Source organism: Elephas maximus, chromosome 27 (genome assembly GCF_024166365.1).
Source record: "Elephas maximus indicus isolate mEleMax1 chromosome 27, mEleMax1 primary haplotype, whole genome shotgun sequence".
NCBI lineage: Eukaryota > Metazoa > Chordata > Mammalia > Proboscidea > Elephantidae > Elephas > Elephas maximus.
Genome location: NC_064845.1, coordinates 12,375,445 through 12,389,944, shown reverse-complemented (window position 1 = coordinate 12,389,944; position 14,500 = coordinate 12,375,445). Strand labels below are relative to the sequence as shown.

The window sequence follows — 14,500 nt, the reverse complement described above, 5'->3', positions numbered from 1 at the left end:
CTTGCACCACAGGGCTACTCAAATATGTAGGGTTACAAAGTTAGCATATACCAATCACAGGGCAGAGCCCTCTCATTTAATGGATTCCAACTAAGGAGAGAAGCCCGGTCAAGAGTGAACACATCCACTGACAAGTTTGTGTTGGCTCAGAAGGTGGGAAGACATGGTAGGCATACTCCGCACTCCTTGGTGACACCCACTGTCCCTTCCTAGACCTCCTGGACCACTGAGAGCAGTGTCAATATCATCGCTCAGCTGTGCTGTGTCCAGTTAGAGCTGCATGGAAAGGTAGTCAAAACATTAAGGCTTCTCCATCTCCTGCCAATATTGCTACAAAGATGTACAGCATGCGAGCTGCAGAGGGCATGAGGTGTAGAGAGTGTGAGGTGCAAGGTGACTTTCACCTCCTGTGCCCAAGGAGGTCAAGGAACAGAGCCCAGGCTGATGCTAGAACATACAGCTTCCCGAATCTTGGTTTGATGAGCATGTTTGAGATGGAATTCTCAAAATCCCCCACAATAAAATTTAAAACTTAAAAAAAATAAAAGACACACGGGGAAGCAGGGAGTATCTGTTATTTCACACCCGAGAAAAATTGAGGGAGATAGTGCAAGCTGTTCCAGACCAAAATCCACATCCTTTCCCCCACCCTCTCCCACATCCCACAGCGGAGCCTGTTATGACGCTCCAAACATCTGTCCCAGTCAAGTGGAGCATTTGGTTGAGCTGTGGTCCCCTACCCACCCTCACTTGGCTTATCCCATATTGATCCGTGGCCCCTGGTGGTGGGATTCAGCTTTGTCTCCTCTACAGTCCTGAGAAATTCAAATCTGCCCCTAACCTGCATATCTCAGACTAAGTGAATGAGACCCACCCTCCTCAGAGGCAGGATGAACATCTGTGGTTCCTGCCATTGGAGGTCTCACCTGCACCCCACTTAGACTCCACCCTAAGCCCCTTGCCATTCCTTGTATCTACTAAATAAGAGTTATCTCACAGGAAGCAGTCTGGCAAATACCATTTTCCCATAGCCTTATGTTCCCAGTGACATGTGAGCGCTCCTTACAGATTGGAGCCCCCGGCAAAGGCCTGACTCTGCTGAAAGAGGCTGAACAAGGTGTCCCAACAGTACCACCGGCCGAGAATGGTTCTCTCCTGCCATCGCCAAGTCTCCTGGCAGGAGCTGCCTACCACAACGGCTGTCAACACCACGGCCTTTTCAGCCAGGTACCTTCTTGTCAGTGACCCCTTTGCCATGGGGCAAAGCTCAGCTTTTTTCTGGAAATAAAGGTAGGAATCAACTAGCACTGGCCTGCTAGCCTGGAAGAATTACCCAAGGCCACACTGGTACACTGCACTAACGTTCATCCTGACTTCAGATTGTACACACCCTGCCTTGAAGAAAAATACCGCAAACCTGAAATCCATTTTGAATTTAGAAGAATCACCTATGGAAACACTTGTTAGGATGCGGCTACTCTAAAGTTACAGCAAGATAACTTTAGTCTTTATAAATAGCAAGATGGCCCATGACTAGCTTCCCTGTCAGGTATTGAGGTTAGCTACAGACAGCATGCACGTAGCATAAACCGTAATGCAAAGATACTAAATCCCAAAGACTTAACAGAAATAATGCTTGTTGCAAGAGCTGCTGGAAACCTCATGAGATTTAATGCTGATTACTTTTCACTGTTTAGGAGGAAAAGCCATGGGACATTTGAAGAGATGATTCAGGCTGCAAACATGTGCCCTTGGTAGTTTTCCTGTTTGCTGTATACAATCCTTCAGAGGAATGTCCATGACCTTTCCAATGTTTTTTCATGTTAAAATAAGCATGAAAAGGTTTTTCTGTTTCTTTAAAACAGAGAGAAAGAGAGAAAAAAAAAATTCCAGCATGGGTTTTTTTTTTACTATCAAAGGAGGGTAAACAAATGAAGAGTTCCAGAAAAGTCTCAGGGTTGAAAGTTCTGTCCCAAGCAAAGAGCGTTTTTGTTTTGTTCTGTTTTCCTTTGCAGTCTTGGGACTGAGGCCCAAAGCTATTAATATTGCTATGTGATTCTGGCCCCCACCACCGTAAATGTTCATAGAATTCCTGGTGTCTAAGCACGCTGGCTCCTTCTCTCTAAGCGCTGACCTCTGAAGGAGCAGTTGTTCCCTCCTTGGCTCCCAGCCCTTAAAACCCCACGAGGACGTGGCATGTCAGATGGAGTGTTGGTATCCAAGGGGAACTGTGTGCTCTGTAAGACGATATATACATCCACTTGCCAAGAGTTGGGGGACTTAGTGTAAGCAGAGCGCTATAGAGAAGAAGAGTGGGCAGACTGAAGAATAGTGCCTTCAATTTACTGACTGAGCAACCACAGCCTGGGGGAGCGTGGTGACTCCCTCAAGCTGCACATTAGTAACAGAGCTGGGGGCCTGACTCCCAGACAGTGCTCCTGCCAACCCCTGCACCCCACCCCACTAGCCCTATACAAAGGAATCCCTAAAGAGAAAGTGTCTCTTCAAATGCATTTAACATGGGAACAGGAGTGTTTCAGCAGAGAGGCATGGGGGTCCTTTGAGGCAGCTCTGGAAAACTTGTCTGCAAAGATAGCATTTCCCTGGGGGATGCACTCAATATAACAGCCCCGGGGCAGATATTTATCCCCTCTTGTGACTGAACTTTTGCCACTGCGTCCACAGGGCTATTAATACAGGCAGTGCGACCAGCTCCCAGAGCCTTTGTCCATGACCACCTGCCATATCACTTTCAGCATCAGATGCCATTTTCTGCTATCAACATAAAAAGAGAAGAAAAATGGCCCGGGTGGAAAAAGAAAGTCTTTGAAAAGAGAAAGCACAGTTGGGGTTTTACCTTCTTGCATAGTAGGGAAAACCAATATGAGAGTTCTAACTGAAAATCAGTCACGACTCTGTGACATTGCATAAGAAAGCTACAACTACCAAGATAACCAAGAGCCCAGATGGTTCTGGGGTTAGTCCAAGCCTTGGGCTGAGGCAAATGCCAGAGGTTATAAGCTGGACTCCCATCTGTAGCATGCTTCTCTTTCTGTCTCTCATTTAGAAGAAATACCACCTCCTTAAAAAACCAACCAAACCCGTTGCTGTCAAGTCGATTCTGATTTATAGTGACCCTACAGGACAGAGTAGAACTGCCCCATAGGGTTTCCAAGGAGCGGCTGGGGGATTCAAACTGCCTACCTTTTGGTTAGCAGCCAAGCTCTTAACCATTGCACCACCAGGGCTCTAGCGCCTCCTGCCCACAGAGTTTCCAAGGAGCACCTGGTGGATTTGAACTGCCAACCTTTTGGTTAGCAGCCATAGCACTTAGCCATTAAGCCACCAGGGTTTCCAGAGCCTCCTTAGCAGGGTGTTACTTAAATTGTCCTTTCATGTTGTCTTCAAAAAAACAAAAAAATGAATCACCACCTTTGACTCACATTTAAAAGAAGAGCCATTCAAGCCTGTTTTTAAATAAATACACTACCTCAAATCTGTAGGACACCCTTATCTTTTTTATAGTTGAAAAAGTAAAATTCACATCAAAGTACAAATGTAAAATTTAAGAAACAACCATATTGTGAAAAAATTCATTTTAAATGAATACTTAAGGAATATGTGCTGACTTGTTCCACTAGACTTGATGGGTCTTTGTTCTTCCTCTGTGTCCCCCACTAACCCTGGCACAGAAAAGGATCATGGATTCATACACAAATCATGCATGTCCCTAAAATCAGAAGGAATTTGAGTAGAAAGAATTGTTGTCCATGTCTTTCTTTTACATAGTTGATGAATGTTTCAAAGGTAGAATGTTTTCAAATATGTATCACCTACTACGTGCCAGGCACTGTTAAAAGTCCAGGGATACTGCACTGTATGGAAGATAAAATCACATCCTTGCTCTCATGAAGCTTACCTTCTAAAGGGAGAAGGCAAGTAACAAACACAAGTAAAACTGTACATCTGGTGGGGGCCAGTAAAGAACTACAAAGCTTAAGGGTTTAGGAAATACTGGGTGGAAGCGGGAGGTGTTGCTATTTTAGGATAGTTAGATTAAGGGCTCCCTGATAAAATAGGATCTGAGTAAATTAAGGGAAAGAGTCATAGGGATGTCTAGGTCAGAGCAGAAGAACAGTTAACAGTCCCTAAGAGTATGTTCAAGGAACAGCAAGAAAGCCAAATAACAAAGAACCAAAAATAAGGTGACAGGAGTTGAGGTCAGAGAAATAGTAGGATCCAGATCTTTACAGGACTTGTAGATTAGGAACAGGACCTTGGACTTTTTATCCTGGAATCTATGCCTTTCATCCAATTAAATTTGATGTTCACAAAGAAAGGGGGTAGAAAGCTACCTGAGAAAATGTCCTGAAATTGAATTCTTCTATACGTCTTCAGTCTTGGGGGAGAGGGGGTGGTCCTGACCATGTGCAGGGTCAGGCGCAATGGAAGACCTTTACGCCTAAACCATCTGCTTTTAGAACAGAATTGAATGCAACAATTCATCTGCAGCCAAAGGACAACTTAAAAAGGATGCTCTTGATGGTCAACATTCCTAAATTCCTTCCCGTACTATGAAAGCAAAGAGATCTACAATCATCTCTTCCTCATTTGAGGATTTCCAGGGACAGCTCATGTTGCAAGCCAGTAGCTCTACCCAATCCAAGATGCCTCATTAATCACTAAGAATTGGGAAAGGCCCTGAAAGGAGATCTCCTGACTTCAAAATCATTAGGATCGTTTTCAACTGTGAATGCCAACTCTTGCTCAATTATTTTCCCTAAATAATTTCTGCATCTCATGCATTCAGGGAGACGCAGTAAGGCCTCTCGCATTTTTTCATGCAGAAAATCTTCTGCTTTCCTCAAAGTACCGACCAGCAAATGGTCTACTGGGCAGCCCTTGAAAAGTCCCTGTTAGCTGTCCTCAAAACAAATTAAAGGACTTCATTTCCTACTACTATTTTAAGCATAATTATCCTGCTACTGATCATTGTTCTACTCTCCTCAAGGTCAACAAGGAAACAGTTGAGGACAGCTTAAGGTCTTTTGCAGCGTTCATTAATCTTACAGTAATCATTGAATGTATTGCCCACAACTCAGCAGGGATAGAGTTGCGTAACGTTGGTAAAGATCCTAGGCTTCGGGTGTCATCTAAGCCACGTAATAATCCTCTCCTTATATCAAGTACAAAGGCATGACAGATGCCTTCCCAATCCTGGATTACTTTAAACTAAACCAGTGTATTTGGCAGTCACTGCCCAATATTTAAACACGCGATACCAAATAACGTCATCCAAATGATCAAGTCACTAGGTCACCATTAAGGCACGTGTTTAGTAGCTGACTCACCATGGAAGGCCCATCAGGATCCTGTTCTACTTAAAATCAGCTAATGCGGAGGTGGAGCCAAGATGGCAGAATAGACAGACGTTTCCGTCAAGCCCTCTTTACAACAAAGGCCAGAAAAAACAAGTGAAACGAGTATATTTGTGACAAGCTGGGAGCCCTGAGCATCAAAGACAAGCTTAGACAATGAACTGAGGGGCAGGGGGAGGAAGAGGTCGTTCAGAAAGGGAGAGGAGTTACCGGACCTGAATCGCGGGGAGCCCTCAGGCACCATTCCCAGAGCAGCAGCGGCAGCAGCGGCGACAGCTGGTCCTGGCTTTCGGCCGCAGTTTCCTCAGGGAGAAGCAGCCAGCCACACAGCCCACTCGCACATCCAGAATCTGAGGAGAAGGGCGCTCTCGGCAAAAGCTAAGTACTTGCGAATTCCCGGGCCTGAGATAGACCCTGGTGAGCACCTGGAGCCATCCTCCCAGCCCTGGGGAAGGAAAAAATCTCCAACTTGGGGGAAAAGATAATTTGCTAGCTCCATTAACTGGGGAAACTCAGGACAGAAGCAGCTCCTGTCCAGGCATAAACCGTCCGTGGACCTTGAGCACCTTTCCCTTCTGCATGGACCTGTGTGGGCCTATTTCAGGAGAATAGGCCCTTGTTGGCAAACTCCAACCATTTCAGTGGTGCGGTGGAGAGGTGGGTGTTTGACGTTTGACATTGCTTTGCCTGGTAAACAACGTCCTCACCTACCCACAACAGGGGCCTAAGGACTGGTGGCTCCACTTGGGTCACCCAGCCACCTGCAACAGGGGTCCAGGGATAACTGGTACCTCCCAGTCCTTACAACAAAATCTTTGGTTGCCCAAGGTCCCTCTGCAGAGCCCACCCACCAGCACGCTCTAGGGAACAGAGATGCATTTTTCTCAAAGACAAGTGGGGGTCAGTTCTCAGCCCCCTGCCTTGTTCAGAGTGTGACCCCCTGCTGCAACCAGATACTGGTATATATGCCAATCACCCCTGCCCCTCTAAGACTGTAGGACAGAGCCTGTACCGCACACCTGATATCAGCTACCTAGAAACCTGAGCTGAATTCATACAAGAAAACTGAATGAACTCCTAGACTGATATACCTTATAACAGCTCTAGCCAGCTGGGGACAGGACACCAGAGCTCCAAAAGCGAAAATAACCAAGCTAGCTCACTTAAGCAACCCATAGGGGTATACCAAAACAAAACAAAGCAAGCAGCTACGACACAGTAAGCAAGCATAAACTAATACAATAACTTACAGATGGCTCGGAGACAACGGTCAGTATCAAGTCACGTAAAGAAACAGACCATGATCACCTCAACGGGCTCTCAAAAGAAAGAATCCAGGGATCTTCTACATGAAAGTGCATTCCTGGAATAACCAGATGCAGAATACAAAAGTTTAATATACAGAACCTTTCAAGACATCAGAAAGGAAATGAGGCAATATGCAGACAAGCCAAAGAACACACAGATAAAGCAACTGAAGAAATTAGAAAGATTATTCAGGAACATAATGAAAAGTTTAATAAGCTGGAAAAATCCGTAGACAAACAGCAATCAGAAATTCAGAAGATTAACAATAAAATTACAGAATTAGATAACTCAATAGAAAGTCAGAGGAGCAGAATTGAGCAAGTAGAAGCTAGAATTTCTGAACTCGAAAATAAATCACTTGGCACTAATATATTTGAAGAAAAATCAGATAAAAGAATTTTAAAAAATGAAGAAACCTTAAGAATCATGTGGGACTCTATCAAGAGAAATAACCTACGAGTGATTGGGGTACCAGAACAGGGAGGGATAACAGAAAATACAGAGAAAATTGTTGAATATTTGTTGGCAGAAAACTTCCCTGATATTGTGAAAGATGAGAAGATATCTATCCAAGATGCTCATCGAACTCCACATAAGGTAGATCTTAAAAGAAAGTCACCAAGACATATTGTAATCAAGCTCGTCAAAACCAGAGATAAAGAGAGAATTATAAGAGCAGTGAGGGATAAAAGAAAAGTCACCTACAAAGGAGAGCCAATAAGAAAAAGCTCAGACTACTCGGCAGAAACCATGCAGGCAAGAAAGCAATGGGATGACATATTTTAAAAATTGAAGGAAAAAAATTGCCTGCCAAGAATCATATATCCATCAAAACTGTCTCTTAAATATGAAGGTGAAATTAAGACATTTCCAGATAAACACAATTTGAGGGAATTGGTAAAAACCAAACCAAAACTACAAGAAATACTAAAGGGAGTTCTTGGGTTAGAAAATCAATAATATCAGGTATCAACCTAAAACTAGAACACTTGGGCAGAGCAACCAGAAGTCAACCCAGACAGGGAAATGCAAAAAAACAAAGCAAGATTATAAAAAAAAAAAAAGGCCCAACACAGGGTAATGGCGATGTTATTATATAAAAGAAGACAACATTAAAATAATAAAGAAGGACTAAGAAATGTAATCCTACACCTTCCATATGGAGAGGAAGATACGGCAATACAAAAAAATAAAAGTTAGTTTTAAATTTAGAAAAATAGGAGTAAATAATAAGGTAACCATAAAGCAGACAAACTATCCTACTCATCAAAATAAAATACAAGGGAAAAATACAGGCTCAGCAGAAACAAAATCAGCAACAACAAATATGAAGAAAGGACAATATATAAAGAAAATCTACTCAGCACATAAAATCAAGTGGGAAAAAGAAACTGTCAACACACAAAAAAAGACATCAAAATGATAGCACTAAATTCATCCCTATCCATAATTACCCTGAGTGTAAATGGACTAAATGAACCAATAAAGAGACAGAGAGTGGCAGAATGGATTAAAAAACCAGATCCACCTATATGCTCCTTACAAGAGACATACCTCAGACTTAGAGACACAAACAAACTAAAACTCAAAGAATGGAGAAAAATATACCAAGCAAACAACAATCAAAAAAGAGCAATATTAATTTCTGACAAAATAGACTTTATAGTTAAATCCATCAGAAAGGATAAGGAAGGACACTATATAATGATTAAAGGGACAATACACCTAGAAGATATAACCATATTAAATATTTATGCACCCAATGACAGGGCTGAAAGATACATAAAACAAACTCTATCAGCATTGAAAAGTGAGATAGACAGCTCCACAATAATAGTAGGAGACTTTAACACACCACTTTCGGTGAAGGACAGGACATCCAGAAAGAAGCTCAATAAAGACGCAGGAGATCTAAATGCCACAATTCACCAACTTGACCTCATAGACATATACAGAACACTGCACCCAACAGCAGCCAAGTATACATTCTTTTCTAGTACACATGGAACATTCTCTAGAATAGACCACATATTAGGTCATAAAGCAAGCCTAAGCAGAATCCAAAACAATGAAATATTACAAAGCATCTTCTCTGACCATAAAGCCATAAAAGTGGAAATCAATAACAGAAAAAGCAGGGAAAAGAAATCAAACACTTAGAAACTGAACAATACCCTGCTCAAAAAAGACTAGATTATAGAAGACATTAAGGATGGAGTAAAGAAATTCATAGAATCCAATGAGAATGAAAACACTTCCTATTAGAATCTTTGGGACACAGCAAAAGCGGTGCTCAGAGGCCAATTTATATCAATAAATGCACACATCCAAAAAGAAGAAAGGGCCAAAATCAAAGAATTATCACTACGACTTGAACAAATAGAAAGAGAGCAACAAAAGGAACCCACAGGCACCAGAAGAAAACAAATAATAAAAATTACAGCTGAACTGAATGAAATAGAAAACAGAAAAATAATTGAAAAAATTAAGACCAAAAGCTGTTTTTTTAAAAAAATCAACAAAATTGATAAACCACTGGACAAACTGACAAAAGAAAAACAGGAGAGGAAGCAAATAACCCGAATGAGAAATGAGATGGGCGATATTACAACAGGCCCAACTGAAATTAAAAGAATCATATCAGATTACTATGAAAAACTATACTCAAACAAATTTGAAAACCTAGAAGAAATGGATGAATTCCTAGAAAAACACTACCTACCTAAACTAATGCAAACAGAGGTAGAACAACTAAATAGACCCATAATAAAAGAAGAGATTGAAAAGGTAATTAAAAAACTCCCAACAAAAAAAAAGCCCTGGTCTGGACAGCTTCACTGCAGAGTTCTACCAAACTTTCAGAGAAAAGTTAACACCACTACTACGAAAGGTATTTCAGAGCATAGAAAAGGATGGAATACTACCAAATTCATTCTATGAAGCCACCATATCCCTGATACCAAAACCAGGTAAAGACATCACAAGAAAAGAAAATTATAGACCTATATCCCTCATGAATGTAGATGCAAAAATCCTCAACCAAATTCTAGCCAATAGAATTCAACAACATATCAAAAAATAATTCACCGTGACCAAATGGGATTCATACCAGGTATGCAGGGATGGTTTAACATTAGAAAAACAATTAATGTAATCTAAACCACATAAATAAAACAAAAGACAAGAATCACATGATTTTATCTATCAATTGATGCAGAAAAGGCATTTGACAAAGTTCAACACTCATTCATGATAAAAACTCTCAGCAAAACAGGAATAGAAGGAAAATTTCTCAATATAATAAAGGGCAGAAAATTTTTTTTTTTTTTTTATACAAAGCCAACAGCCAACATCACCCTAAAGGGAGAGAGCTTGAAAACATTCCCATTGAGATCAGGAACCAGACAAGGATGCCCTTTATCACCACTCTTATTCAACATTGTGCTGGAAGTCCTAGCCAGAGCAATTAGGCTAGATAAAGAAATAAAGGGCATCCAGATTGGCAAGGAAGAAGTCAAAGTATCTCTATTTGCAGATGACATGATCTTATATGCAGAAAACCCTAAGGAATCCTCAAGAAACCTACTGAAACTAATAGAAGACTTCAGCAGAGTATCAGGATACAAGATAAACATACAAAAATCAGTTGGATTCCTCTACACCAACAAAAAGAACATCGAAGAGGAAATCACCAAATCAATGCCATTTATAGCAGCCCCCAAGAAGATAAAATACTTAGGAATAAATCTTACCAGAGATGTAAAAGACTTATACAAAGAAAACTATAATACACTTTTGCAAGAAACCACAAGAGACTCATATAAGTGGAAGAACATACCTTTCTCGTGGATAGGAAGACTTAACATTATAAAAATGTCTATTCTATCAAAAGCGATCTATACATTTAATGCAATTCCGATCCAAATCCCAGGGACATTCTTTAATGAGATGGAGAAACAAATCACCAATTTCATATGGAAGGGAAAGAGGCCCCGGATAAATAAGACATTACTGAAAAAGAAGAACAAAGTGGGAGGCCTTACTTTACCTGATTTTAGAACCTATTATACCGCCACAGTAGTCAAAACAGCCTGGTACTGGTACAACAACAGATACATGGACCAATGGAACAGAATTGACAATCCAGACATAAATCCATTCACATATGAGCAGTTGATATTTGACAAAGGCCCCAAAACAGTTAAATGGGGAAAAGACAGTCTTTTTAACAAAGGGTGCTGGCATAACTGGATATCCATCTGTAAAAAAATGAAACATGACCCATACCTCACTCCATGCACAAAAATGAACTCAAAATGGATCAAAGACCTAAATATAAAATCTAAAATGATAAAAATCATGGAAGAAAAAATAGGGACAACATTAGGAAAGATTATAAACATTATATAACGTTACAAAACATTATAAAGAACGTAGAAGAAAAACTAGATAACTGCGAGCTCCTAAAAATCAAATACCTATGCTCATCCAAAGACTTCACCAAAAGAATAAAAAGACTACCTACAGACTGGGAAAAAGTTTTTAGCTATGACATTTCTGATCAGCACCTGATCTCTAAAATCTACATGATACTGCAAAAACTCAACTGCAAAAAGACAAATAACCCAATTAAAAAATGGGCAAAAGATATGAATAGACACTTCACTAAAGAAGACATTCAGGTAGCTAACAGATATATGGGGAAATGTTCACAATCATTAGCCATTAGAGAAATCCAGATCAAAACTACAATGAGATTTCATCTCACTCCAATAAGACCGGCATTAATCAAAAAAACACAAAATAATAAATGTTGGAGAGGCTGTGGAGAGATTGGAACACTTCTACACTGCTAGTGGGAATGCCAAATGGTACAACCACTTTGGAAATCGATTTGGTGCTTCCTTCAAAAGCTAGAAATAGAACTACTATACGATCCAGCAATCCCACTCCCTGGAATATATCCTAGAGAAATAGGAGCCTTTACACGAACAGATATATGCACACCCATGTTTATTGCAGCACTGTTTGCAATAGCAAAATGATGGAAGCAACCAAGGTACCCATCAACAGATGAATGGATAAATTATGGTATATTCACACAATGCAATACTACGCATCGATAAAGCACAGTGAGGAATCGGTGAAACATTTCATAACATGGAGGAACCTGGAAGGCATTATGCTGAGTGAAATTAGTCAGTTGCAAAAGGACAAATATTATATAAGGCCACTATTATAAGAACTTGAGAAATACTTTAAACTGAGAAGAAAACATTCTTTCGTGGTTATGAGAGGGGGGAGGGAGGGAGGGTGGGAGAGGGGGGAGGGAGGGAGGGTGGGAGAGGGGCATTCGCTAATTAGATAGTAGATAAGAACTACTTTAGGTGAAGGGAAAGACAGCACACAATACAGGAGAGGTCAGCACAATTGGACTAAACCAAAAGCAAAGAAGTTTCCTGAATAAACTGAATGCTTTGAAGGCCAGCGTAGCAGGGGCAGGAGTCTGGGGGCCATGGTTTCAGGGGACATCTAAGTCAATTGGCATAATAAAATCTATTAAGAAAACATTCTGCATCCCACTTTGAAGAGTGGCATCTGGGGTCTTAAACGCTAGCAAGTAGCCATCTAAGATGCATCAATTGGTCTCAACCCATCTGGATCAAAGGAGAATGAAGAACATCAAGAACACAAGGCGATTACGAGCCCAAGAGACAGAAGGGGCCACATGAACCAGCGACTTCATCATCCTGAGACCAGAAGAACTAGATGGTGCCTGGCTACAACCGATGACTGCCCTGACAGGGAACACAACAGAGAACCCCTGAGGGAGCAGGAGAACAGTGGAATGCAGACCCCAAATTCTCATAAGGCCAGACTTCATGGTCTGACTGAGACTAGAAGGACCCCCATGGTCATGGCCCCCAGACCTTCTGTTGGCCCAGGATAGGAACCATTCCCGAAGCCAACTCTTCAGACATGGATTGGACTGGACAATGGGTTGGAGAGGGATGCTGGTGAGGAGTGAGCTTCTTGGATCAGGTGGACACTTGAGACTATGTTGGCATCTCCTGCCTGGAGGGGAGATGAGAGGGTGGAGGGGGTTAGAAGCTGACGAAATGGACACAAAAAGAGAGAGTGGAGGGAGAGAGCAGGCTGTCTCATAAGGGGGAGAGTAACTGGGAGTGTGTAGCAAGGTGTATATGGGTTTTTGTGTGGGAGGCTGACTTGATTTGTAAACTTTCACTTAAAGCACAATAAAAATTATTTTTAAAAAAATCAGCTAATGCACTCGGTCAAGTCCAGGTTTTATTTTGGTCAAGGCATTCAATTAGTAATACTTCTCCAATTTTTCCGAATAAAGTCATTTCTTCCCTTTCTAACTGGGATAGAATTGAGATCGCAATCAAGTCCCAAAGTGATGGGGAAGGTTCAAGGTTCTTTATAGGTATCCTTCCAGCCAATGCCTGTGGGGAGAGAGACTGGGTCTCTTCTGGGGGAATGTGAAAGGCAGGGTCCTAGCTGGCAAAATGACGGGCACCTCCTTCACAGCTGGCACGCAGCACACCCAGATCTCACTTCAACCAGCATGGGTGCCGTCAAGTTGATTTTTTTCCAGTTGCCATCAGCTCATGGCGGCTTCATGTTTCAGAGTAGAACTTTGCTCCACAGGGTTTTCAGCAGCTGATTTTTTAGAAGTACACTGCCAGGTCTTTTTTCCAAGGTGCCTCTGGGTAGATTCAAACCACTAACCTTTCAATTAGTAGCCAAGCATGTAACCATTTACACTACCCAGGAACTGCTTAACCAGCACATAAAAAAAAAAAAAAAAAAAACCACCAAACCAAATTGTTTTCAAGTCAATTCCGACTCACAGTGATCCTATTGAGGCAGAGTAGAACGGCCCCATAGGGTTTCCAAGGAGCGGCTGGTGGATTCCAACTGCCAACCTTCTGGTTATCAGCCGAGCTTTTAACCTCTGGGCCACTAGGGCTCCAACAGGCACATAAAGGATAGAAAATTCAAGTCCTGGCTGTAGTCCAGCACCAGTCAGTAGCTCACTAAAAACCCCTGCTATGTGAGAAGGAACCTAGAGGCCTAACCCTTCTTCTTCAGACTCAACCCTGTGCCTGTGTTAAGATCGATCAGAAGGCAAGCAGAACATTTGGTTTGGTCCTGTGAAGAAATGTCTTGATCAGACTGTGGCTGGATGGTGCACACTCATCCTTTCTGTCCCCAAGGTCAAGGATGGAGCAGCCCATTTACTCAGTAATTGTATCTACTGCAAAACTACTAGAAAAATGTTGTCCGTGGTGTTACCGAATGGCTTTTCCATAAAGACTCACACAATAACCTCCTCCTTGTGCTTAGATACCAGGAAAAAAAAAGGGGGGGGGGAACAACCTAACTTGAGGTTTTCCCACTCCACCTTATCTTTTAGGAAATTCAGCTAAATTCAGCACCTAACCAGAGTGATTTGAATTAGCTCATCTTCAAGGCCTATTTATTCACCTCATCCTAACTGGCCTTTGTTCTGTTTTATCTTTGAATTACGTTGTGTTCAATTTTTTAAGCTGCTTCGAATGATAGTCTACAGACAAAATATATAAAATACACCATTCTTGGCTAAATGTCTGTTTGTCTTTCCTGAGACATTCTTACCTGCATATGAGTCTATTTTTCACCAGGGCTGTAAAGATCTCCTGAAATAGTTCATGCTGGGGATGTTTGCTGAAATTTCTCTCATTCTTGTAGTTTATACTGAGATGAAACAAACAGAAAAGCATTTTGTAACTGACTTTATTGAGGCTGCC

The 14,500-nt window shown here is 41.5% G+C and overlaps 1 protein-coding gene across 16 annotated transcripts in view; it reads right to left on the bottom strand.

Moving 5' to 3' along the window:
• The window catches only part of NEK10 (NIMA related kinase 10), a 243,915-nt gene that overhangs the window by 192,761 nt on the left and 36,654 nt on the right, over positions 1–14,500 (bottom strand). For all 16 annotated transcript variants that reach the window (XM_049870764.1, XM_049870748.1, XM_049870753.1 and 13 more), the window contains one exon: positions 14,349–14,447. In XM_049870764.1, the coding sequence (XP_049726721.1) occupies positions 14,349–14,447 (99 nt within the window). The remainder of the gene's footprint in view (positions 1–14,348; positions 14,448–14,500) is intronic.